We start from the raw sequence: 25,682 nt of genomic DNA on the forward strand, positions 1-25,682 counted from the left end.
CATGCGAGCATGGACAATTTCTTCAAATCAAGCAGTAGCTATATGGAGAAGATGGCCAACTCCTTTGGCTATGACAAAGACCTATCCGCTCGACGCACGATGGTGAAAGATGAGTTGTCAAAGCTTGACATCACATTGACGGAGAAGTTCAAGCTCAGTGCAATCATCGTGCAAGCGGAAGAGAGGGTGGACGACTTCTATGGCACTAAGCCGGAGGAGAGGCAAGCATTTGTGGAGGCCATCCTTGCCGGTGAGGTGTACGGGCCCATATAGTGCAGGTTAAGGAATGAATGCCTTTTTGAAGTGGCTTAAGTACCATTATAAGTATGAATGGTACTTTACCTACTTTTTTTGAAATGGCAAAACTTTACCGTCATACCCTTAATTAGGAGGCCATGTGTAAATGTGTAGTGAACAATGTGTGATGAACAATGAACAATGAAATGATCTTTAACTCAAGAATTTTGGTACATTTCATATCAAGTTTGGGAATGTAATATGAACTATGCACTATTAATATTTGTGAATGTAATATGAAGTTGGTTTACATGACAGGTTTTGGCCAATGATGAAATTTTTAGTAGGGCAATGATGAATCGATTCAATTCTTAAATAAGGTAGATACCTTGGCGGGGTAACGATAGTTGCAGCCATGAGTACCCTTATGATTCTTACCTATTGTTTGAGCCCAATCAAGTCTTAAACTGTGCTTGATAATACTATGCCATGCCTGAGTGTGTGTGTGTGTGTTGGAATATAAGTCTTCTTGTTCTGCAGTTTTGTGTGTTGTTCAGTTTGTGTTGGACATTGTAAGTTCAGGTTGTAATGGCATATAAGTGGTGTTGTGGGCAATGATGAACATTCTCTGAGCCTCTGTCGGATGAATTTGGGCTACTGTGATCTGGTTCTGCAGTTTTGTGTTCTGTTTTTGTGTTGGACATTGTAAGTGCAGGTTGTAATGGCATATAAGTAGTGTTGTGGGCAATGATGAACATTCTCTGAGCCTCTGTCAGATGAATTTGGGCTACTGTGATCTGCTTCTGCAGTTTTGTGTTCTGTTTTTGTGTTGGACATTGTAAGTGCAGGTTGTAATGGCATATAAGTGGTGTTGGAATGGCATATAATTGGTGTTATGGGCAATGATGATAATTTTCTGAGCCTCTGTCTAGTTTTTTGTTGCTGTGATCTGGTTCTGCAGTTGAGTGTTCTGTTGAGGTTCTGATTTGGTTTTGCAGTTGAATGTTCTGTTGAGGTTCTGATCTAGTCTATGAAGCACGGATACGAGATACGGGATACGGATACGACACGATACGGATACGGCGATACGTCAAAACCTAAAAAAATAGGATATGGATGTGCATAATTTCCCAAGTTTTATATTTTAGTGATGTTATTATTACAATTTTTCCCTTTTAATTTGTACTTGATTCTTTCAAAAATTTCATTTTAACCCCCGCCGTATCCTAAACGTATCCTGCCGTATCCCCCACGTATCCCTCGCGTATTCGAAACGTATCCGAAATAATATTTAATTTAAATGCAGGATACTTATTTGCCGTATCCGATACGTATCGGGGCGTATCGGGCGCGTATCTGTATCCATCGCGTATCCGATACTCGTACGTGACTAGTTTCGGAGTATCCGTGCTTCATAGGATCTGGTTCTCCAGTTCTGTTTCTGTATGGTGTGTCTGGGTACTGTATTCTGCAGTTCAGTTTCTGTTCAGTTTCTGTTTTGGTATTAGAGACTGTTGTTTTTGGTATGTCAGTTGTTTTTTAGACTGCTTTTGAGACTGCTGGTGTATGAATGTGGGGCCTGTGTATTGCCATGCTTTGGCATAGGTAATGCTGGCCACTATGGAGTGTGGGATGTTGTGTTTGAGTGTTGAGCATGCCAATCCAGTTTTCAGGTTTCTGTTCTGCATTGTTTTCGTGGGCTGTTTTTTGGTGGGCTGGTTTTTAACATATGGCTATGACGAAACTTTTCTGAGCCACCTTTTCTGAGCCACCTATTCACAGTGAAGCATCTAAACGAGCCTTTGACTGTTGGCTGTTTCTGCAGTTTTTTGTGGTTGTTTGCTGTGTCCAAACTCTTGCTGCTGCAGCATGTGGCTGCCTGTGTTCCAGTTGTGGTTCCTGCAGTAGCAGTTTTAGGACACTGTAGTTTTTGGACAGTACATGAAAACCTGTAGTTTGTGGACTCAAACAATGTATTTTTCAATACCAGATGCTGTTTTTAGGCTGTTTTGTTGTCAATTTGTAACTTATATGTAGGCCATGATGATATAAAACGAGACAATTTTAGGTGAGTCACTTATCTTGGCGGGACAAGTTATGAGGGCCAACAGTTCAATCACCGTTCGGCAACATAATTTGTAGCCAAGTAGTGCACAATGCCGGTCGAATATATCTGAGCCATATTTATTTGTAAGCATACTCTACATATTGTTTCACAATAAAAATCGTTATTGTTGTATCCAACTAGATTTGCTATGAGAAGTCAAGACAAAGATAGTTTTGGGTGGTTTTCATTGGCCGTAAACCGGGTATATATACAAGTTGGACGACCGCGGAACTACAAGTTAATGGATACGCGGGAAACTTGAAGAAAAGGTACAACACATTACATGAAGCTTAAGAAGCATTGTTAGCATTTCATGAGGAAAGATACCGGCTAATTCAAGACATGGAGTTGGCCCAAACCAAACATCAATCAAATGACGGTGCTTCGACATCCACAAGTGCTTTGGAAGTTCAATACCAACCTAGTCTAACAAAATACTTTGTTGTAATTTTTTTGTTAGGTTTCGTAAGTTGTATTTTATTGGCACATCTGTTCAATTCGGAATAAAGTTGTAAGTTTTATTTCAAGAATTTGGACGAATTAGGTTGGGAACACTGTATAAGTTGTAAAAATTTCGTAAGTTGTACGTTTTATTTCATCAATCACGTTGGCATATTGTTTTTTGAATATTTTGTTCTAATAACTAACGTATGAAAGATATAAATTATTTGGTGGTTCAAAATTTCACTTCAAAACAATAGTACAATACAGAGCCCCAACAGAAGTACACCCTCTCACATCCATACATAAAACAAATTAGGAAGCCCATTGATTTATTCGTCAACACATTTATTACCACAACTTCAATTTATTCTTTCAATAGCCGCCTTAAACTTCGAACTTCTAGTTCTCCTCGGAAACAAAGCAATAGGCCCATCGATTAAAATGGGGAAATTGCCTGTCCCGTAAATGTCTCAGATGTCGGTGATCCTACATATAAAAGTTAGGAAAACATTAACAAAACTTACAGACCAATACTTTATACAAAATTGAAAAAACATTGAAAAGAACTTACTTGGACAAATTCATTCCAAATTTCATTTGCCACCACTAGTTTGTTTTCATTTGGATTCCACCCGAACCCAGGACGCCTAAGCATAGCGTCTAGTATACGATAATCACTCTTCCATTTCTTGATCATTCCTTCAATATGAATTTCGTTTATACCTGCTTGAGGGAAAGAAACTCGCATCTCATTTTTAAGAACTCCCAAGTAGGAAGGGCGAAACCCTCCGTTGTCGGTTCGCCAAACCCCCTGATCTACAAGGCTCGTAAGGTTAGTTAACAATGCATCCTCCTCCTCCTCGCTCCAAGCCCGGCGTGCCATTGAAATGATGAAGAAAATAAATTTACGAAATTAGGAAATGAATATGAGATGTGAGATGAGATATGGAAAATGAGTGCTATTTATAGAAACTTTGATATAAATAATTTGTTGAACCTACTCCTCACATGAATTCAACTAACACCCACATGTTTCCAACCACCATCTACTCCCCATTCATTTTTATAAATTTTGGTTTTTTAAAAAATGCATAAAATTTCGGTTGTATTACACATTTTTAAAAAAAGGAAAAATTTCATACTTTAAACATTATTAACTATTTTTATTCAACATTTTCAACAAATAACCAGTTCAAACATTTTAAAGAAAACTTATTTTATTTTATCCAAATAATCGGTACGTATTTTAACATTTTAAAATTTCATCAAGTTTAAAAATATTTCTCATAAATATAATAAAGCACTTAAAAACGAAATGTAAATATTTTATTTATTTTATATAATTCTTATTATATTAGTTAGGCACATTTTCACCAAAAAAATATGTTGGCCACATGCAAATTCACCTAACAAAATTGTTGGACACATGTTCAACTACCAAACAATGTATTTTTGAAACAAAAAAAATAAACAGAATTTTTATTTGCAAAAAATGATTTTTATCAAATTAAAACTGACTTTTTCATTTTATAATATTATTAAATTATTACATTTGTTAGTAAAAATATATATTACGGATTAAAGTTTGAAAGATTAATTATATTTTGTAATTATACATATAACGTAATACATAATTAAGTTTGAGACTGCACAAGGGTAAAAAAGTCATTTGACAACTTTTTACATTATCCACCCTTCCTAATACCTCCTATTTATCCTACGTCCAAACCACGTACTATTTTATCCCCCCTTTCTAATACTCCATCCAAACCAATCACTATTTAATCCTCCCTCCATAAATATCACATCAATGTAGGCCATCCCTTATTAACCAATACCCCCTACTATCCAATCCCCCCTTCTTATATAATACCTCCAAACCTAATACCGCATCCAATCGAGCCCTTAGTGTTTTAATCATGGGATCCAATTTTTTTGTGTGTCAGATTTTGAAAGTTCTTTCATCGACACGCTGATTCATTGTTTGATTGAATTTTTTTTTACGTCCGATCAAGTATGTAGTGATAAGCATTTTACTTGATTGTTGGCATAAATGATCTAAGGCATAAATGATCTAATCCCTCCCACATAAAAGTTAGATGGTTCCGATTTTAAAAAAATAGCTTAGGCGGCCCTCAAGTAGTGCATTATAGGACTTTAATGCCTTTGGAAGCATTGAATGTGTTCCGATCATGTGGTATCTGACATTGGATTATCACCTATTCAGGTGAGAATGATAAATTTGATAAGACGTTAAATCGTAACGGTTTAGATTGAACATTCGAAAAAAAGAGTCTGTAGCTACCTTTCAAATCTATACATTAAACTTAATTGGTTATGAACCAAGGTATTCTGCTATCGTCTAATGTACGTTAGCCACATGATCACAAAATAACTATGCTGATCCATACCGTTCATTTTGTTATTCTCTGTGTTTTAATGACTCTCACCAATTTTTGGGTCTATCGGGTTTTAAAAGCTCCTTCATCGGGACGTAAATTAATTATTATCAAAATTTTTGTTATGTACGATCAAGTGCATAATGATAAGAAATTTATTAATTCTTGGCATGAATGATATAATCCCTCCAACGTAAAAACTAGATGGTTCCGATTTTTCAAAAATAGCTCAAGCGGCCTTCAAGTGATGCATTGTAGGACTTTACGAGATTTTTTCATTATTGGTGCATATGGATTATTGGTGTCTCGTACGCACATGATCATAGGGTTCCTATAAAAGGGAAAGAGATGTTGCCCTAGCAGTAGCAGACATCTCTGGACTCTGATTCTCTCTCTATCTCTCAGTCTCTCACAAAGTCACAATCTCACTCTCAACGTTCGGACTTCTTGACTTAACTTCAACGTCTGAATCTCTCTCTGTCTCTCTCACTCTCTAGTCTCTCCACTCTCAACGTCTCTTACTCTCTCTCTCACTCTCTTTCTGACTCTCTCTCATTCTCGTCGCTCTCACTCTCTCCACTCTCAACGGTGACTGGTAGTGGTCTAGCGGTGAGTCAAACCCTAGATCGATTGTCGTTTCTGTTTTCGTTCAGGCGGTGAGTCGTTGTCGGTGACCATTCAGCGACTGGTGTTCAGCAACTCAAACCCTAGATCTACAACTAGATCTGAGTTTGCCTTTACCTGACGGCCCTGACTCAAACCCTCTGTCACGACTCACGTTCAGCGATTTGTCTCTGAAACTCGACGACTGAGGTCGTTTCTGGTGACAGACGTGTACGGCGAGTTTCCGTTTCCGGTGGCAAACGTATTCATCATCAATTGACAATTGTTAAGGTAAGAAATGGATTCCATGGAGTAGAGCAGAATAAAAAATGGTAATCTCTATTTGCTAGTGCAATGTAGTATCTATTGCTGTACATTCCTGGGTTTAGGGGACCCCATCACGTTTTAACAATATGAATAAACTCTTATGCTGTACATTCCTAGATTTGGTGTTTACTATGGCTATGATGATATAAGCTGAGCCTAATGGGTGTTTAGTATGGCTATGACGATTCATGATATAATCTGAGCCTAAAGTGCAGAAAACAGCATGTCAAACAGCAAGTTTCATAGGTTTTGGTGTTTGGTGGTATGAAAAAATTATGAACATGGGTGTTATCTTATTTGTGGGCAATGATGAATTAAAATTCAATTTATAATTAAGGTGGATACCTTGGCGCCTTAGCGGGATATCATTAGATGCAGCCATGAGTACCATTCTAATTCTCAAAATATATTTTTTCTGAGCCCAATCATGTTTTCATTACTACCTTGATGCTATGCCTATGTTTGGTTTAGCATGTTGTTCTTCTACAGTTTTGATGCTATTTTCTGGGCCAAAAGGCCTATATTTAAGGTTGTCCTGTGTGTGAAAAAGGCTGTTGTTGCTACTGCTGCTATGTGAAACTGTTGTTGTTGCTGCTGCTGTGAGTGTGTGCAGTAGTAGGTGTGTGCAAGTGCAATGAGTGTGTGCAGCAGCAGGTGTGGTTTTGAGCAGTTTTCAGCTAGTTTGGCAGGTTTGGTTTGTGTTTTTGGGGCATTTAATGCTACTCTGAGTTTTCTGGCTATGATGCTTAAAAATCTGAGCCAAAAGGCCTATATTTGAGGCTGCCTATGTGTGAAAAGGGTTGTGTCACGTGTGTAGCAGGTTTTACTTCCAGCTTTCACCTGTTATTTGGAGTTTGGGAATAATGTGTATGAGTGTGTGCATTGGCATATATGTGTGAAACTTGTTGCTGCTATTGCTGTGAGTGTGTGCAGCAGCAGGTGTGTGCAAGTGCAATGAGTGTGTGCAGCAGCAGGTGTGATTTTGGGCAGTTTTCAACTAGTTTGACAGGTTTGGTTTGTATTTTTGGAGAAATTTTTACGGTTTGCATGCTATTCTGAGTTCGCTGGCTATGATGATTAAAAATCTAAGCCAAAAGGCATATATTTGGGGCTGCCCTGTGTGTGAAAAGGGTTGTGTCATGTGTGTAGCAGGTTTTACTTCCAGTTTTCACCTGTTATTTGGAGTTTGGGAATAATGTGTATGAGTGTGTGCATTGGCATATATGTGTGCAACTGTTGTTGCTACTGCTGCTGTGAGTGTGTGCAGCAGCAGGTGTGTGCAAGTGCAATGAGTGTGTGCAGCAGCAGGTGTGGTTTTGGGCTGTACCTTGGTGATTTTGGCCTTCCAAGTAGACTATCCAAGATCATTCCACCATTCTCTTGTCATGTGGAGTTCAGTTTGAGGCATTCCGAAGTTCAAGCATTCGGAGGCATTCGTCCATGTTGGTTCAAATGAATGTTTTTGGAGCTTTTGATTTGTTTTCAAGGTTGTTTTGGTTTTTTGCTAGAGTTTCAGTAGGTGTGAGCTTCAATTGTAACAACTTCTAGTGCCCTACTGCCCTTTTGGAGCTTTTGATTTGTTTTCAAGGCTTTGAAGGCCCTTGAAGTCATGTAACTCTCAAGTGGCTTACTTGGTTTTGTTAATGTGTCGCAGCTCTGGTACATTCCAGTTAGGACCATTTGTAATGTTATTTTTTTAATTATTAAATTTTACTTCATTTTGCATTTGATTGATCAGGGTCCAGGGACACCATTATCATTCTTATTGAATGGGTGGAATTGGAACAAAAATAACATTTATATTTGAAAGTCACATTCTTATCATTCTTAGTGTGGAATTGGAACAAAAATTGGAAGTCACATTCAAATAGACAAGAATAACATCTATATTCAAAGTTTCAAACGGAGCGTAACAACCAACCAAGCTTCCATAGCCATTATCATCCGTATCCTGGGACTATTTCTCATTGATCAACCTATAGAAGACATTATCATCATCCATCATTGAAGGAATTCATTTAAAACGGCACGACTTAAAACGGCACAATCCGACCTGACACGATTAAGTAAACGGGCCGGCACGTCTTGACTCGATTGAAAATGGCACGACAAGACACGATTTAAGAAAACGGGCAAGCACGTCACGACACGATTTAAGAAAATAGGTCGGCATGACACGACACGATTGAAAACGCCACGGCCCGACACGATTTAAGAAAAAGGGCTGGCACGACATGACACGATTGGCAAGCGGGCCGGCACGACACGACACGATTTAAGAAAACGGGCCGGCACGGCACGACACGACACGATTGGCAAGCGGGCCGGCACAACACGACACGATTTAAGAAAACGGGCCGGCACGACACAATACGATTTAAGAAAACGGGCTGGCACGGCACGGCACGATTGACAAACGGCACGGCACGGCACAACACGATTTTAGCAAAATACTGTAAATGGGCCATCATGGCACGGCACGAAGCACGGTTAGCATGGAGTTAAACGGCCGGCACAACCCATTTGACACCTCTAGGCATATGGCATACCAGTGGGGAAAAACAAAAAAACAAACAGAGTGTCCGAGTCGCTTTATGCATACCTGGACTAATTTTTTTTGGGACAAATCTTACGATCCACTAGCGGTGGCCCAACGAAAATTGAGATAAATTTCTGCACGAACTAACCCGTAAAGAGTTTATAACACATAAGAAATTTTGAATTTAAAATTTTAGAAAAGGAGCAAACTCAAGTACCAACTAAGAGCATCCACAGTGGTAGAATCAAAACCAAAAAAGTTGTTAAGGTTAGCAACATTTGCTAAAAAAAAAGGCTCACATTTAATAACCAAACTTAGCAAATCATCAAATTTTGGCCATTGGATAATCAAAACTAATAATATTTTGTCAATAATCAAATGTAGTTATTTCCACATTTCTTCAATCAACTACACCATCATTAAGCAAAAACCTTATCTCTTTTTCCATTTTCAACATGTTTCTAAGAAAAATACTTTTAAAAATACTTTCTTTTCTTGCAAAAACTGTTTTCTATGTCACAGCTTTTAGTTTATAAGTTGAAAATGTGATGTGGCAAATTTTGGTTATTCAATTTTGATTGTACCGTTGTAGACATCTACATTGCTAACCTTAACAACCTCTTAAATAAATAATCAAAAGATGATATGGCAATTTTTAATTATTGACTTTTGGTTATTCCACTACGGACGCTCTAAGCATACCAATAAAAAAAAATCCGAAACACTTATTTTTTAAAAAATAATAATTTAAGGGTTACTCTAAAAAAATTAGGTTAATCAAATATCAGTAACTGCTTTTTCAGAATTCGTAAGGAAAACCATATACTCCCTCCATCCCTTTTTTTGTGTCCAGTATTCCATTTTGGGCTGTCCCTTAATAAGTGTCCATTTTGTAAAGTTAGGGGGGTAAAAGTTGGTGTATTGTCTATTTTGTCCCTAAAAGTATATTTTATTTTGAAAAGTTAGTGAGTAAAAATGTAATGATGATGGGTAAGTAGGGAAAGTGGAGGAAAAAGTTGATGTGAAAAGTATAATGATGATGTCTTTTTAATAAGTTGGAGTTACGAAGCAGGACACTTAAAAAGGGACGGAGGGAGTAGTATCGGCATATGTATACTGAAAATGCATTTTTCAATATCTGATTAACCTAATTTTTTACCATTAATCTAAAGAATTACCAGTATTTTAAAAATAATGAACGGTATGGGGGTGTTTCCGCTAACCAATATGTGAATAAGTTTAGGGCACCATCTTTCCACAAAAGGTCTTGAGAAAAATTCAACTTTTGTATTAAAAACGGGTAGTGATTTTGCCACACCCCTTTTTAATAATGCCACACCCTGCAAGTGTATTTTTTGGTGCAAAAATACTCTTGCAAGGTGTGGCAAAATCATTTCCCTTAAAAACTTGTATTGTTGACAATTTGGGGGTGTATCCGCTAATCAATAAGTTATAGAGAACTTTTTGTTGTCCAAAAATGTGAAGTTATTTTTACAGCCCACAAGCTGTAATGGTATATGGGCGCGTCAAAGGGAAAAATGAAGAAAAAAAAATATTGGGTTCATATTAACAAGAAGACAAAATACAATAAGTTGTAGTTCAAACTTTTTAGTAGAAACGTCAAAGATTAATCCAAAGAGCTCGAGAAACCAAACTTATTAAGTTCGTATTCTCATCTGCCTCCAAGTGGCGGCTCCACGTTGAAGATTTGGTATGCAATTGAACACCCTAGACATTTTCTAGGGTACATTGAGTAGCATGTATTTTCATTCTACCCCTATTTAGAACACTCAACCAAACAAAGTTTGAACACTCATCAACTTGAGAGAGTCACAAATCAACTCAAATTTTTTTCTTCGGCTTTAATTGGGCTTTTTGCAAGTGAGCGGTGAAAATTGAACCACATGATTAATCAAGGTGCGCATAAGCTGACCTAACACCCGAGTTGTTAAAAAATATTCACATTTGAACACATAATAATATTTCAGTCTTGTTAAACAGAGTTAGCGGGGATTATGATTTTTTTGAATACCCTACGAAATATTTCTGGAGCCGCCACTGCTGTCTCTCTAGTTGAGGTATGAGTTTGAACCCCACAGAAGGCGCAATCGGTGTCCTAGGCTATGGATAGCCTCTGGACTTTTGTGAACTAGCATACTACCTATCTAACTCTTTTAGATCCCGCTGATGAATAAAGGTGAAAAGAAAAAAAGAAAAAAAAAAACCCAAAGAGCTTGCTAGGAAAATGATTGTTGGACCCATCACCTCACATAAACATTTACCTAAACTCAATAAAGAAGTAAAGTAGCACCGGAACTGATTGATTGGTTTATTTTCAACGAAGGAATTAGGATCAAAGGCAATCATTTAGAAAGAGAAAATGCTTATGAAAATGCCTTGCAGAAAGCACACAATAATACCCATGCAACCTAAGTTTGTTTAGTAATTTTCTTGCCAGTGCATGCCTTGGATAACTTCACTTCCAAGAACCAAAGGCGAGATTAATTAATTTGGGAAAAACAAGGTCACAGCGACAGAAAAGTGGGAGGGACCGGGCAAAGGGGGATATTAGTTTTTTTTTTTTTTGTCAACAAAAGTCGGTAGTGTTAATTGTAGTTAGTAAAGTTTGGAATGGTCAATGGCGGAAGGAGTGTAGGACAAGAGGGGACATGGATCGCCACTGAATTTCTTTTTTTCTTTTAAATTTAAAATTTAAATATGTATAATTTATCATAAATTCCCTTTTAATCACTCTAAGACATTTCAAATATCATTTTCATTCTCATAATTTCACGTTTTAGAACAATGATGTGGAGTATAATGCAACAAATAGCCGTCACTTACTATTTGAAATTCCGTAAAGCGTAATGTCCAAAATTCAAAAGTGCCTCAACCATGGGCTTAGGCTAAACGTTTTACACTTTAGCAATTACAATGAAAGCAAGATTGCTAAATATTATGTAGTGAATTACTCTTAGACTCGATCTGTTAGATAAAATTAATTCAAACAATTCGTTAATTTGTTTTTATATTCTATGTAAGTTACTTTCTTAATAACAGTGGTTGGTTGGTGAGTGTAGAGGAAAGATTAATTTAAGAACTGTGGGAGATGAGGTCACTACAGGCTCAAGTTAAATTTTGCATGTAGGTGTAAAGAGAATTTAGGACAAGAGAGGATATTTATGGGTTCAATCAATATCGGCCTTGGCAGCCACTTTAAGCCCCAAAAAAGTGATATTTATTATATTTAAGTTATGCTTTTGAAATCATGTATTGTTCGATTATTTTGCGGGATTCCATCGCGTTGATAAGTACTTGTATTGATTTTAGAAAAAGTAATTTATCCATTTTATATAGTGTTCATAAAAATTTGTAAGGGCCCCATATATGAGTGTTACTTTAGGCCCTGAAATATGAAGGTCCACGCTGTCATCAACTAATATGCAAATATGGTACAAACATATGATCAATCATAGTGTTGTAATTTTGGTATGTAAAAACCAAAGTGAAAAGAAGAAAAAAAAAGTTGGTTCTATTTTAGGTGAAATAATAATATTCCACTAAAGGTGATTTGAATTTGAAGTGTAACAGCACCAAAGCACTACCTTAGTTGGAAAGACAAAAACTACTATACTAAAGTTAGTGCATAAGAAAATGACTTGTTCCTAACCATATTTTCCACTCACAATAACATATGTTCATGGTTACTATTTGTATCACTTATCATCATTTTATTCCGAGCAAGGTTATGGTACATGAAAAGTTTTTAAGAAAATGTTCGGGAGAGAGATAAATTGTCCAGATTCGCTTTGATGTTTGGGTCCTACACATCAAAGTGAATCTCAATCACTAATTTCACTTTTTTAGGACGTTTTTGAAAAAACTTTTCCTGAATCCTAACATTTTCATTTTTTCCAGATATGTCCATCTCAATCGAACACAAATAGTTCCTTTAACTAAAAGCAATCAGATCAGTAATATACGGTTTAGATGCAATCATCTTGACAATCGATGGCTCGGATCTTGACCGAGTAATGTACGGTTTAGATCTGTATGTGATCAGGTTCAATCACAGCCGTCTGTGCTAAGATAAACGATCAGATACCGTTCGGCACCCGCGTGACAGGGGGTGCTTGGCAGCATCTCGGGTCCGGGAAGTTAACTTAGTTACACATGCATTAATTTATTCATGAACTATACTTTTGACAATTGTTCATCTGATCTGGTCACCCGAATACAAGGGCAATTACTCGATATTTTTTATCAATGCAAGTCACTATTGTTAGATTATTTAGATTAGCACTTTGGAGTTTGGAATGAGAGTCAAACTTCTGACCACCTTCTTTTTCGCATCTAAGTGCACTTTTGATGCCGTTAGGCCAAAAGTCTCTTGGCTCCAATTACAAGAATTAGACAGGAAATTAGCTAGTTTGGAATTAAGTTGTAGACTCTGCTTCTAAACGAAGAATAAGTAACAAGTAACCGTACCCAAATAACTGAATAAGCAGCACAAGCAAGAGGAAGAGGTACATAATGATTTCTTGAGTTGGTTTTGTTAACAAAAAATCTCTTGGAAGTGCATTTTCGCATTTTAAATGCGATAATAGATGGACAGTGGAGGATTTAGATTTCGGGGTCGCGCTATTTAAGGGGATTACACTTTTATTGTTAGTATTTTTTTTTTTTTAAAATATGAAGATAAAGATTGAGTATAAAGCTAGGCTTTGTCCTTGGCTTTATTTTTTGTTAAAAAGGAAGAAAGACTTGATTCAATTAATCTGTGGTACTTAAATGAATCAAGCAATTGAGTTTTTTTTTTTATGACCGAACCATTCATCTTTTAAACCGCTATCTCTTTTTCAGTTGTGTGAAAATAAAGTTGATGGGATCATTGGTGGACGCAGAATTTGTGTCTAGCAAGGGCCTAAATCAAGTGTATTTTCATATTGATAATAAGAAAATACTATATTTCATCGTAAAAGAGAATATTTCAATGTGCAAGCAGAATATTTCAACTTTATTGGTGGAAGGAACACTCTATTTCTTTATTGGTGAAAGTGGGCATTCACAACAGGAGAGGGGGAAATGGATCCTCATTTCATGAACATAAATCTCACAAAAATTTAGTGCCCATCACATGGTGACGATTATGGGCTTGATGAATCCGTTTTCGGTGTACATGGTCAACGGCCTATATGAGAAAACTAAACATCGGTGTAGTGCCACCCAACACTCCTTCATTAATGCCTATGTATAGAGAAAGCTAAAGTATAGCTCAAATAATTAGGGTGCAAGAGTCGTGTATCTGTCCCTATCGTTTGGGGGTGATTATACTGACACATTTGAATTGAAGTAGAATCCCATAAGGTGTAAATCTTTGGATCTAGGGATGTTGATAGGACAGGATCACTTGTTGGGTGCAATAGCCTTTTAACTTCCCTAGCTAATCCCCTTAGAATTAGAAATATCCGTGAGACGACCTCGACTCTTCGTGGTTATCCCCGTAGTGAAATGGGTGGCGCAAGAGAGTCCCTACCCGCCTAGAACCCCTTTGGGGGTGGTCGCTCCGATTAGTGATTACGGTAACAGTTCCCCATGCTCAGCCACGCGCGGTTCATACGGGTCTTTCCGAACCGAGTAGAATTCTAGTCAGCGGTTAACTATCAAAGGAAAAAGTAAAGGTTAACTATCAAAGGAAAAAGTAAAGCTATTAGTGAAGTATGTCCAATATGTATATCTGCATCATAAACATTATTCTCTAAAACCCCTCTTCCAAACAATGTGCTATCAATTTTGTAACGAAGACAAACACTATCTTTGATCTTAACTAATCGAGAAAACATAGGCGAGGGACTGAGGCAGATTGGGACAAGCTAAAGTAAGTCAACACTTGTCATCACATCCATGATTCCTATTTTTTCCTTTTCCTGCCGCCAAACAGTTTCTTCTTCTCCCCTTAATTGTCTACTTGATACCATGTACTCTATGTTTATTCAACAAAGTCATAGTCCAGGACTTAGAGGTTTGCTTCATTTTAAAGTTTCATATTCGAAACCACCCAGGTGCTATTAACCCCTTTGGGACCACTCCATACGGAGTCTGATCCGGCTTTAATTGGGTTCTATGCAAGTGGGTAGTAGAATTGGATCCTGAGATTAGTCGAGGTGCTCAGATGTGCATAAGTTAGCTCGGACACCTGAGTTATCGAAAAACACAATAAGGCAAATTTGTTCTACTCCTATTTCTTTTCCTTGAACGGAGATAAATGCACTATTAATTGGACCACTTATTATATCTTGTGTTCTGCGTGCCAGATTTCGTTCCATTCATAGAGTTGGTGAGTGGCAATTGGCAAAACATAACAAGAACAAAGTTCAGTGTGTATGAAAAAGACAATCATATATGTTGTTCAACGTGTATTAAAATATACAGTATTTGGCAACATATGGTAACTTAGGGATTGAAATGGTCTATGTCTGAGGTGTAGAAAGTGGGTGGTCAAGGTCTAGGACTTAGGGATTTGCTTCTAATTAAGGTCTTAGATTCGAAATCTCACACGTGCTATCAACTCTTTTGGGACCAATTCCTACAGAGTTTTGCTTCGGCTTTATCTGGGCTCTCCTCATATGTGGGCGGTTGGAGGCTCCGAAAATTAGTTGAGGTGCTTGTAAGCTGGTTCAGACTAATAGTTATCAAATCAAAAAAAAAAAAAAAGTGACGAGAGTAATAGTATTATGACTATGAATTCCATTACCATGGCCATATTTAAAACAGAACAGAAGTGGAGCACTCAAGATGAGCTTTACTAAACAACTTATGCGTAGGTAGGGGATAGTTGGGCATAGCAAGTGAAGAGTCCACTTATTGGTAATAGTTTACCCAATTACCTACTTAGAGAATTATCCAACCACCCACACACTCAAGTGGATATATATTTAGAGAGCTAGATTAGACCTCAATGAGCAACATTAATGGAGGAGAAGTAAAAGCTATAAATAGTAGCCCACACCACATGGCTGTAGACAATTTCCCAGATTATTCTGGACTCAGTATTTAACCCACTTGAGCATATGAACACAGTGCTCGCAGTATTTGTCTGCTGCAAGGCTAATAACCATGACAAAGAAACTGTATTAGACTGGTAGCTTTTGATGACTAAGTGTTCGGTTCGGGCCAGCTTACACGCATGACACACTTCAACTAATTCTGGGAGACCAATTCCACCGTCCTCTAGCAGGGGCCCCATTTAAGATCAAAGCAAAGCTCCATATAGACTGACCCCAAAGATTACGTGACTATACTCTTCTCTGGTAGTCCTGAGAGTTTCTATCATAGTGTCACTAGAGAGCAGGCTGACAGCATTTTTTGAAATCTGTTGATTTTGCTAATTCAATACAATATCAAACAATTGGATCCATTAGTTCCTTTATTGTCTTCTTTGCATTTTTCAATCTTTGTTTCCTTCCAACACAAGTTTTGAGAGAGACGGTGAGTGGGGATACCAACTACCAAGGCTCGAGCCCAAAAAGTGGAATATAACACAAGAAGGGTGCAGCCACCAGGGAAATCAAAGCCTGGTCGTATGCAAGTTCTTTTGTCGCTTTTTGTCATATGGGCCACGCTACTTTAGCCATTCCATTGGAGATGGTCTAATTCCAATTCTACCTGGAGTGGCAAAAGCAGACCCAGCACAACCCCACAGGCTAGAATTGTTCATTGAGGACTACCCTTATGCAAACAATGGCCTTTCTTATCTGGTCTGCTATTGGGAGCCTGGTTTAAACTATGCCAATTAGTAGTTAGTGCTATCCAAAAGCAAGTTTGATCCATAATGATATAGAGCTACAATCCTGGCACAATGAATCTATTAACGTGGACCACTCTAACGTTCAACATGCTACTTAGCGACCCACAGTGTCCAGGACCTCCAGGTGATCTGACAACTACCCTTACCACTCCTATATGGCTTGCATCTGCACAACATGTTGTAGTCAACTTTGGACTTTATCCCTATGTATGTTGGGTATGTCCCAAACCACCTATCAGTAATGGAACCACAAGTGCTGCAAGAGCATGCCCGAATGGGAACTATCTAAAATCGTTGCCAAGGTAGTCCCACCCAACAAATTTTACGGCTCAGAGTGAGATAGCATCAATGCATTCACCAGAATCTTAGAGAAAGACAAGACTTAGTAGGCGAAAATTGAAAAGAGGAACGTGGAGCCAAGCCTGAAAAAATAGAAGTGGTGCTGGCATTCTATCATACGAGCAGTTCATTCCAAGCTCAAGACCACTTGTAGGGGTACTGAATAGTTCAACTCTCCAACTGTGTGAGTAGCATCAATGGAAGAATTATCTTATCTCCAGATTATAGCTATTTCGCATGATTCACTTGCATGGATATTGATGAGCACAAAAACAAACTATTTATAAAATGACTAACTGAAGAAATGAAATGCTACTAGGTTGATTAATTATGTACTAACCAAGTTAAACCTATACGCGCATTACTAAACAGTAAACACTGACTACTTAGGGCCAGAATGCAGAAAGAAAAAATCTGCAGAAGGACAAGGACAATCAAGACAGCAAAAACAATGCCTATTAGAAAAAAATGATTAACTTGAAAATGATATGAAAAAAATATCGTAAAAAAACTTACCCTTGACAATCCACCCAGAGACTGCACTCATCAAGAGAGGTATTCTGGCTTGGGAAGAATTATTCGGAAGGAAAGAGCATCATGATCCTGCCACATGTTTCTGCTTTGTACTGTTTTCACATGTTGTGGTTGGCTACAAGCCTACAAGCAGTTTCAATCTGTGCTTTGCAACTGACAATGAATGCAGTCAAATCAGAAAAACACTACAAACAATTGATCACCACAAACTCCTGAAGTTAAATAAAAGAATTTCCTGGTAAAAAAAAATTCTAACAAACTTTCTTGTTATGTTAGTGCAAACAAAAAGCATATCAACAGCAAAGGACCACTCAAAAAACGTGCTTTACTGTTATATGTTTTGTTATAGGTAAAAGAAATCTGATACAAGTGCCATCAGGGTAGATACAGGTTTTTCTTGCACTATAGAGTTGAACGAATTACAATAAACAAGAAAGTAATCAGGAGATCAACAAGTAACCCACAGTACCCATCCACCCCAGCAACAGTAAACCCCTTCAACTCGGCAGCCATGCACGCACTCAGTTCCTTCTCCATTGGATTCTGTCAGTAGATAGAAGAGATGCACTTTCCATTGGCTGGTAGTTACATTACATGAATGTTCGGTCCAAAAGATGATGTTCGTCTTTCCCTTTAGAATTTATGGAAATATTAACTAACTAAAATTGCTTGCAAAGTTACCTGATTGAGGCACAAATGTATCGCACTTCTTGTTTGCCACTATACCTGTTATTTCACATTTCGTAGTCTTGAGACTTTTTCACCGTTTCTGGAGAAAGATGGAGAAAAGAATAGATAAAAAGAGAGACACGTTTTTATAAAAGGGGGGAAATGAGATTCCTTCGTCAATATTGAACGCCTAAAAGACGAACAATACAGATTGCATGGAGTAAATACAATTGGATCAAAGTCACATCCCATTGCATTAGGATATCCAAGACGTACATTTTAACTTCTTAACCATAGTAGCCGTATACTTCTATTGATACAATATATAGCGTGCTCATACTTTTCCATTAGAATGGCTTGTAATAGCAAAATACATGCTATAGTTCACAACCTTGACTTCACTAGCTTTTATAATTCACAATCACTATTCATTACCAGACTCCATAAGAAGAATGCTATTTCCTCTTTAATGACTTTTTGACTAATTGATTGCTTTTGGACCTTCAACACACAATCTTAAGCATCTAGCCTTATTCTGTTTTTGTAGTCAGTGTTAGTGGCAGAGTCAAATGGTTGGTACATTATACACCGGATTTTCATCACAAACCTTAGCAACAGAATGTCACAAGTCACAACACTTTAGTAATCTTAAAAGATTGGTTCACACTAGATTCCAATCCACTAAACCTTCTTCGACTCTAACCAACAGTACAAAAATTTTATGAAACACCCAATTAAGAGCAACATGAACTCAACTCACGCCTTGCTCCAAAAACCCATTATATTCACATTGTTAAAACAATCTTTCAAAACCAATTTGAAGTCAGACACACCTATGTAGACAGCAACGGGGAGTAATCATACATAAAAATAGTTCACAAATTGCCACATCAATTCATATTAAAATTTACAGAAGGTCTTCTACACAATACATAACTGATGTAGATCTCTTGCTGCTAAATTAAAAGCCAAGCCAAGCCATTACAGCATTACCCTCAAATCCTACTGCTACCCTCTATTTTTAATTCAAATATGCTATGCTAGATGGACTCTTCGAAATATAGGAATGTAGCCGCATCAAACACCTGTACTTGAGTAAGGATGCTGTATATGTGGCCAACATTTTGAACTGGATGCTCGTCTAGAAAACATATTTTAGTACCACATTCAACTTTACAGCACAACTATGCATCAAATGTTTTATAGCACCTTGTAAGCCAAACTTATGTCGAGTCCCAAAAAGGGGAGAGGGCGGGGGGGTTTCAAAGAAGAAGAAGAAGAAGCCAAATTTACGTGTAAAAATCAAAGGAATATACAAAAAATACTCCTAGCATTTTTTCCAATGTGTCAAGTGCCCTTGACATAGAATTAAATGTGTCCGACACTTAAACACATGTCATACCCAAGTCCATCTAACACAGCATATACACACAAGAAAATACAATAGGTACACACCTATCGACCACACCCGTCTCACATATGTGATATGCATGTATTGCACACGCTGATTATTAAAGGAATCAGTCATATTTAACTTTCCAAGAGTAAACAAGAAAGAAAACCCATGAAAGAGCAAGCAAGATATCACCAACGATTTGCCTCAGCCAATCCCAAGCTAAATCTTCGACCCTCCTTTCAAAGTTAAACCTCCAGATTGCCATGGACACGTGGAGGGCAACGCACCCCTTGGCGAAGAACACGTGGAAGTCTCTGTCCCTGACGAATGCGACCATGAACAGGAGGAAGCCGATTGCGAAAAGAAGTAGCCCGGAGAAGGAATCGGAGGTCCGGATGAGGAGCTGGTCGTGAGGAGTAGATCCGAGGAGCTTGGCGGCGGCCTCGGTCCCGTGCGAGAGGGTGTAGATCTCCTTCACGTAGAACATCATTAGGGCCCCGGTGGAGACGGCGATGAGCGAGTGGAGGAGGCAGATCACGGAGAAGAGAGAGAGACCCATTGATCAAAACAGCATTCTCGAATCAAAGGTGATACAAACAGATATGGGTGTGTATAGATAGAGGAGTGGAATAGAGTCAGTTATGGAGGGAAGGTTCGTGATGGTGATGGAGGCATTTGGAGGCAGGCGAGGAATGAGAACGACGACCGAGTTTTCTGGTAGAGTGGGGCATGTATGTCTGTTCAGGTGGAATTTTCACAGACGTCAGAGCAAGTATATCATATTAGGCAAAATTTGAGCCAAAATTGCCGGTGCACATTTTTTTTTTAAACTAATCACAACTCTTTTAATACTACATCAATGGTATTTATTTTATTTATTCTTTATTAAAATAACATTTTCTTTTTCTTTTTTCTTTTCACTATTCTTCTTTTTGTTGGAGGAGAAGCGTTATTCAATGTTTTAGGGGAAATAATTTTTGAGATTTAGTGGGTTGAGCACTAGGGTTGAGTTATGGGATGGTGGGTTAGGCACTTGAAGTTATGGAATGGTGGATTGAGCTAACTCATTATCTCTAATTGGACATTTTTTTTATTCTATTGGATTTAACAAGAGTCTTACTCAAACCCAAATACCGCATCCGTTCCAAATTAATGGTCCGGTTCGGTCTCCAATGTAATTTTTAAATGAGTTAATTCTAGGTTGATCTTAATATTGGATTCCATAACCCACCAAATCCTATTGGGTAAAAGTGCAATGCTCGCTAAGTCTTGTGGGTGTGATTTTACTTCTTTACCCCATTTTAAATAACAATAAATAAACACAACTCATCATTTAGGATTTTCAAATGAATGCAGCCTCTCTCTCTCTCTCTCTCTCTCTCTCTCTCTCCAGTCAACCCCACCACCATCAGCTACTCCTTCGCCGGTCTTAGCCCAGCCACCGACCACTCCTCCGCTGGTCTTCACTCCACCGCCAGCTACTCCTCCTCCGGCGTTTCAGCCCCGCTGCCTCCATGGACATCGATGCCTCCGCCGCCACTTCCATCCACCGCCTCTATGAACTTTGATGCCTCTGCCGCCTCCGTTTAGAACTGCAATCGCCGTTCTTGCCGCGGTTCCTCCGCCCTCGCCTCCGTCTAACCACTCATCTCCGATGGTGACGACTCTTTAGGACGCACGGAAACCACATCCAATTGTGCTTCAGACAGAATTTAATATTGTTAATCGTGGCTGAATAACACTGTTAATTCGGGTATTAACACTGTTAATTGGGGTGTAAATTTAGACGAAAATTAATACTGTTAATTGTAGCAGATTAACATTGTTAATCTGGGTATTAACACTGTTAATTAAGGTGTTAATTTAGACAAAAAATAACATTGTTAATTGTGGTGGTGGAGTGGTGGCAGCAGCGGTGGTGGCGTGGCGGCGTCGCGGTGGTGGTGGTAGAGCGGTGGTGGTGGTAGTGGTGGGGGTGGTGGAGTGATTGTGGTGGCGACGGCGGCGGTGGCATGGTGGTGGCGGTGGTGGCGGTAGTGTTGTGGTGGTGGTGGTGGCGGCAGCGGTGTGGTGGTGGAGGCGACGTGGTGGTGGTGGTGGCGGCGGCGGCGGCAGCGTGGTGGTGGTCGTGTGGTAGTAGTGGTGGCTGAATCGTTTCAATCGTCTCTCTCAAATCGTCTTCTTTTTTTTTTACGAGGGGTAATTTTGTTAACAAAATAATGAAGAGGACCTACTGGACTATGAGCTCCTTGGACAGGACTTAGTGGACTATTCTTCACCCAGATAGAACCGGCCAGGAAGTTGCTCTTTTTAAATTGTTAATACCTTTCAATCTATAATGTTTTTAAAGATTTTAGAAATTTTGTATAAAAGAATTAATTGAGATCTATCATATAAGATCCATATTGCACATAAAATTCATTATAGATTGAAACATATAAACAATTTAAAAAGTGCATTGGAGACCGAACAGGACCATCAATTTGGAACGGAGGGAGTAGTAAAAATATTAGAGTACCTTTAAAATTTGAAATTTTTGGAATGCCCAAGGCCTGCCTTTTGGGATTGGGTGTGTACTGGTTGCACGGGGAAATTCTGGTAAAGGGTGTGGACAATGGGAATCAGAAATCCTGACCATGCACGAGTGTTTTCCAAGAAGAATTTATTTTAAATTCGGATAGTTGAAAACAGTCGTGATTGTGCCCTGCGAGTTATACTACAGGAAGTACCCTGCAGGATCGCCGAACTATGGAGTAACAATTCTACAATTGAGAGATTATTTTAAATTTGGATAGTTGAAAACACTCGTGAACGATTATGATTGTGCCTTGCAGGTTACACTATTAGAAGTACCCTGTAGGATCCCTAGATTATGGAGCAACAAGTCTACAACCGAGTGATTAATTGGCGATACGTGGCGCTCCACGTGACTTTTCCACCTGCGGTGCCACGTCCACCGCTTTGTTTCACTGCTCAATATTTTACTGTCCGTCTCAACAATCAATGAACCGAATTTTAAAAAAAAAAACTCTTCCAGGAAAAAATTATACTTTTGAACGGTGAGATTTGGAGAGGTGGAGGAGCGATAAATTTTGAACAGTAGGCATAGACTTTTTGTTTTTCCACCACATATAAGAACCATAAACTTGATGGTGGAACCCATACAAATCTATCACAGATTCAACCTCACTCCTCTGGAGTACATGTGAGCCCCACACATAAAGCCCCACATGGTGGTCTATTACTACATGCCGCATTTTATGTTCGATTGGACTTCTGATTCTTACTAGTATATAAAATCCCAAAAATATTACTACTAGGTATTAACTATCATTTACAGTAACTTCTACGAATAATCCTAGTATTTCCTTTATATCTTAAATAAACATCTTAATAATCTATCTAATAAAATACAAAGGTGTGAACCCCATATAAATACAACTTGTTAGAAGGGCTGAGATTCATTTTAATCCAAGGATTGAGAAAATTTCTCCTCATTTGATTAAAGTGCCAATAGTTTTAAACTTAATTACAAAAAACTGCTATTAAATCCAAGGCTCTAAAATTGCCCCCCAAATCCTACGGGGAGTCTCTCTCTCACAAACAGTGTACTCTCCCTTCCGATATCGATCACTATACAGTGACATAACACCATTTTTCACCCCTTTTCAAGATTTGAATGCTCTCTCCTGATCTACACTGAAGAAATCCACTGTAGCAATTAGTGTCCACGATGTGGTTGCTGGTGGTGGCCCGACGTCGTGGAGTTCTCGAGATTTACCTTCGCTACTATGGTACGAATCATGGGTTTTCATTGATTTAGTTTCTTGGTCAATTTTAGTGTTTTGAGTTAGAGGTTTCGATATGATTTTTATGTTTGGATGCAACTTAGCAGAAAAAATATGCAGTGATGATTTGAATGCAACTTAGCAAAAGATTTCTGGGTTTGGTAAATTTTGATTTGAATGCAGCTTAGCAAGAGGCATCGTGAGGGAAGAAGGGAAGTGCTCCTGGGATCTCCGACCAACAACTTCTCACTCCATCCTCCTCTATCACCACAACTAGGTCATCGGCCCTCACCGCAACTCATTTCCTATTGATATTTGCCCCTCTTGGCCTTCTTCCCTCTCTGTTTTTGCTCTCGGTTCAGACCTAGCTGAGAAGGTATGCTTTTGCCTACGTGTTGTGAAAATGCATGTTCAAGAGATTCAAACAGAAGGGAGGGAAATTATATGTTAGCAGACGGTGTACTCTCAATTTCATCCCTATTTTTACCCATGTCCATCCTAAATTTTCCAATTGCACGCCAATTTCTATATGTTTGCATGCCAATTTAGGTTGGGAATCATAAAAATATATTCCTGTAGAAGAGTACGACCAAATTTAGTCATCAATCAAAACCCAAAATCTGTTCCAGTTGAATAAAATACATGAGAAAAAAATGTGACTAACGGTGAATAAACCTACCATGATTTAAGCTTCGGCATGATTTTTTTTTTCCGACTCGAGAAGAAGAATTTTATTAATGGAAGACGGTCAACAAGCCCTAATTTCTTCTAAGCTAGAGATTGCAGTATCCTTTTGCCATTTGAGATAATTGATGGGAAAACTTTGTACAAAATTGGGTATTTCAAGAAATCAATTTTGGGAGAAACTGAAATCTTTCTTTCATCACCATTTCACACGATTAAAAGGAAGTGCCTAGTATTTACTGGGATTCCAAAAGCAAATTGATAGTTCTTTGTAGCTAGTTTAAAATTTTAGTTGAGGGAGTGCCGTAAACATGATTAATTCTCTTTCGTGCCACTAAGGAGAGGATCACATATTACACACTAATGAACCGATTTAGTATGCCTTTAATTTCACCGAGTAATAATTTAAGAAAAAAAATTTCACCAACTAATATTGAAGGAATGTGAACATCGGGAACTGTTATAAAAGTATAAGGGAGGGGATGAGAAGTAATCCAGAGGATAAGGATGTTTTTTTTTTTTTTTAATCAATAGATAGAAAACGCCCAAAGGGCTATAGAGACCCGAAATCTGGAGCCGTCTGTTGGGAGGGAATCGCCATTGGACCATACTTATTTTGCTACTGAATTAATGGGCTTTTATGTTGTGGGCTTCATATAGTTTGAATCATTGGAGCATCGTATGGAATGTTATAAGAAGAGATGGATAGACTATATTTTCAAAATCTGACCAAAGCCGTCACGTCAGCGGGGATAGCTCAGTTGGGAGAGCGTCAGACTGAAGATCTGAAGGTCGCGTGTTCGATCCACGCTCACCGCATTTCTGTTTTCATTTTCCGCCGCCAGTTTGTGCTTATCAAATGCTAGCACTATCAAACAATCGTCAAATATCCACTGGTATCTCTCTATTTGTTTGTTTTTTATTTTATTTTATTTTATTGGAATCGTTTGTTTGTTTTTGTAGGACTTGAACATTAACCTTGTCAAAAATTAACTTGATCAGTTCTAATTGGAATAAATTTGTCTCCACGTCTCTTTCATAAAGTGTTCAATTTTTCCCCCTAAATAAATGGATTTCGATCATGTTTATCCAATCACTGCGTACTTGATGTGCTCTACAAGTAGAGTCGGTTATGACTTTTTAGAATTCTTAAAATGAAATTTAAAGATGAGGCCTTTTGTTGGACCATTGAAAGAGATAAAAAAAAGAAAAAGGAGGGGCCTTAAAATTCAAATATTTTTGAAGGCTTAAAACGGCCGCAACACAAGTTTTAGCTCAGAGCCGACTTTGTCTACAAGCTTTACAAAGTCTAAATGATACAGGTCATTGAATTGGATCATTCTCATCGGCCAAAAACAATGGTTGCGTGCACACAGTGTGTTGTTCCTTTCTCAACTGCTTATAAAATAAAGAAGTTCGTTTAATTTTTGATAATTGATTTTCACACATCCCTCATTCATATTCACTCTTTGTTTGAGGAAGAAAAACATAACTCAAAATTAATCTTTTTTTTATATTTTTTCAAGAACATCGTAAATTCACATAAAAAAAAAAAGTGTGAAAAGCACGTTCAATCTTTTTAGTATGATATTAAACTGATACCAATTGTTTGATCAGAAACGAAAATAAAAGGACTTTTTGTTCTTTTACAAGTTTTGAAAAAAAAAAATTACTATGTGTTCAGTTCCCAATAGAATTTGTCTATCTATCTATCTACTCATTATTACTTATTACATTAAATTTTTTGAAAATTGATTTTGCCACTCCGCTTTTCTTTAACGGCACTCTCTTTCTCTCACAAAATAAACC

At 38.0% G+C, this 25,682-nt stretch overlaps 2 protein-coding genes and 1 non-coding gene across 3 annotated transcripts; 1 reads left to right on the forward strand and 2 right to left on the reverse strand.

Moving 5' to 3' along the window:
* Nucleotides 1-3,166: 3,166 nt before the first annotated feature.
* LOC131313719 (uncharacterized) lies at nt 3,167-4,502 on the reverse strand. The gene is made up of 2 exons (XM_058342180.1): nt 3,360-4,502; nt 3,167-3,274 (listed from the first exon to the last, which is right to left on the reverse strand). The coding sequence occupies exons 1-2, from the start codon at nt 3,669-3,671 to the stop codon at nt 3,188-3,190; spliced, it is 399 nt and encodes a 132-aa protein (XP_058198163.1). The 5' UTR covers nt 3,672-4,502; the 3' UTR covers nt 3,167-3,187.
* A 14,816-nt stretch (nt 4,503-19,318) lies between these two features.
* On the reverse strand, nt 19,319-20,160 carry LOC131314441 (uncharacterized). Its single transcript, XM_058343067.1, has one exon. The coding sequence runs from the start codon at nt 19,958-19,960 to the stop codon at nt 19,526-19,528; it is 435 nt and encodes a 144-aa protein (XP_058199050.1). The 5' UTR covers nt 19,961-20,160; the 3' UTR covers nt 19,319-19,525.
* Nucleotides 20,161-24,619: 4,459 nt separating this feature from the next.
* TRNAF-GAA (transfer RNA phenylalanine (anticodon GAA)) lies at nt 24,620-24,692 on the forward strand. Its single transcript has one exon. It is a non-coding gene; the product is annotated as a tRNA-Phe (tRNA).
* Nucleotides 24,693-25,682: the final 990 nt, after the last annotated feature.

The sequence above is a fragment of the Rhododendron vialii genome, chromosome 13a (genome assembly GCF_030253575.1).
Source record: "Rhododendron vialii isolate Sample 1 chromosome 13a, ASM3025357v1".
Lineage (NCBI taxonomy): Eukaryota > Viridiplantae > Streptophyta > Magnoliopsida > Ericales > Ericaceae > Rhododendron > Rhododendron vialii.

Excerpts from the sequence above, each read along its gene's own strand:
- LOC131313719 (XM_058342180.1), bottom strand. The coding sequence starts at position 3,671 with ATGGCACGCCGGGCTTGGAGCGAGGAGGAGGAGGATGCATTGTTAACT. Across the intron at positions 3,275-3,359 it reads TTTGGAATGAATTTGTCCAA|GATCACCGACATCTGAGACA; the intron begins GTAAGTTCTTTT and ends TTTTATATGTAG.
- LOC131314441 (XM_058343067.1), bottom strand. The coding sequence starts at position 19,960 with ATGGGTCTCTCTCTCTTCTCCGTGATCTGCCTCCTCCACTCGCTCATC.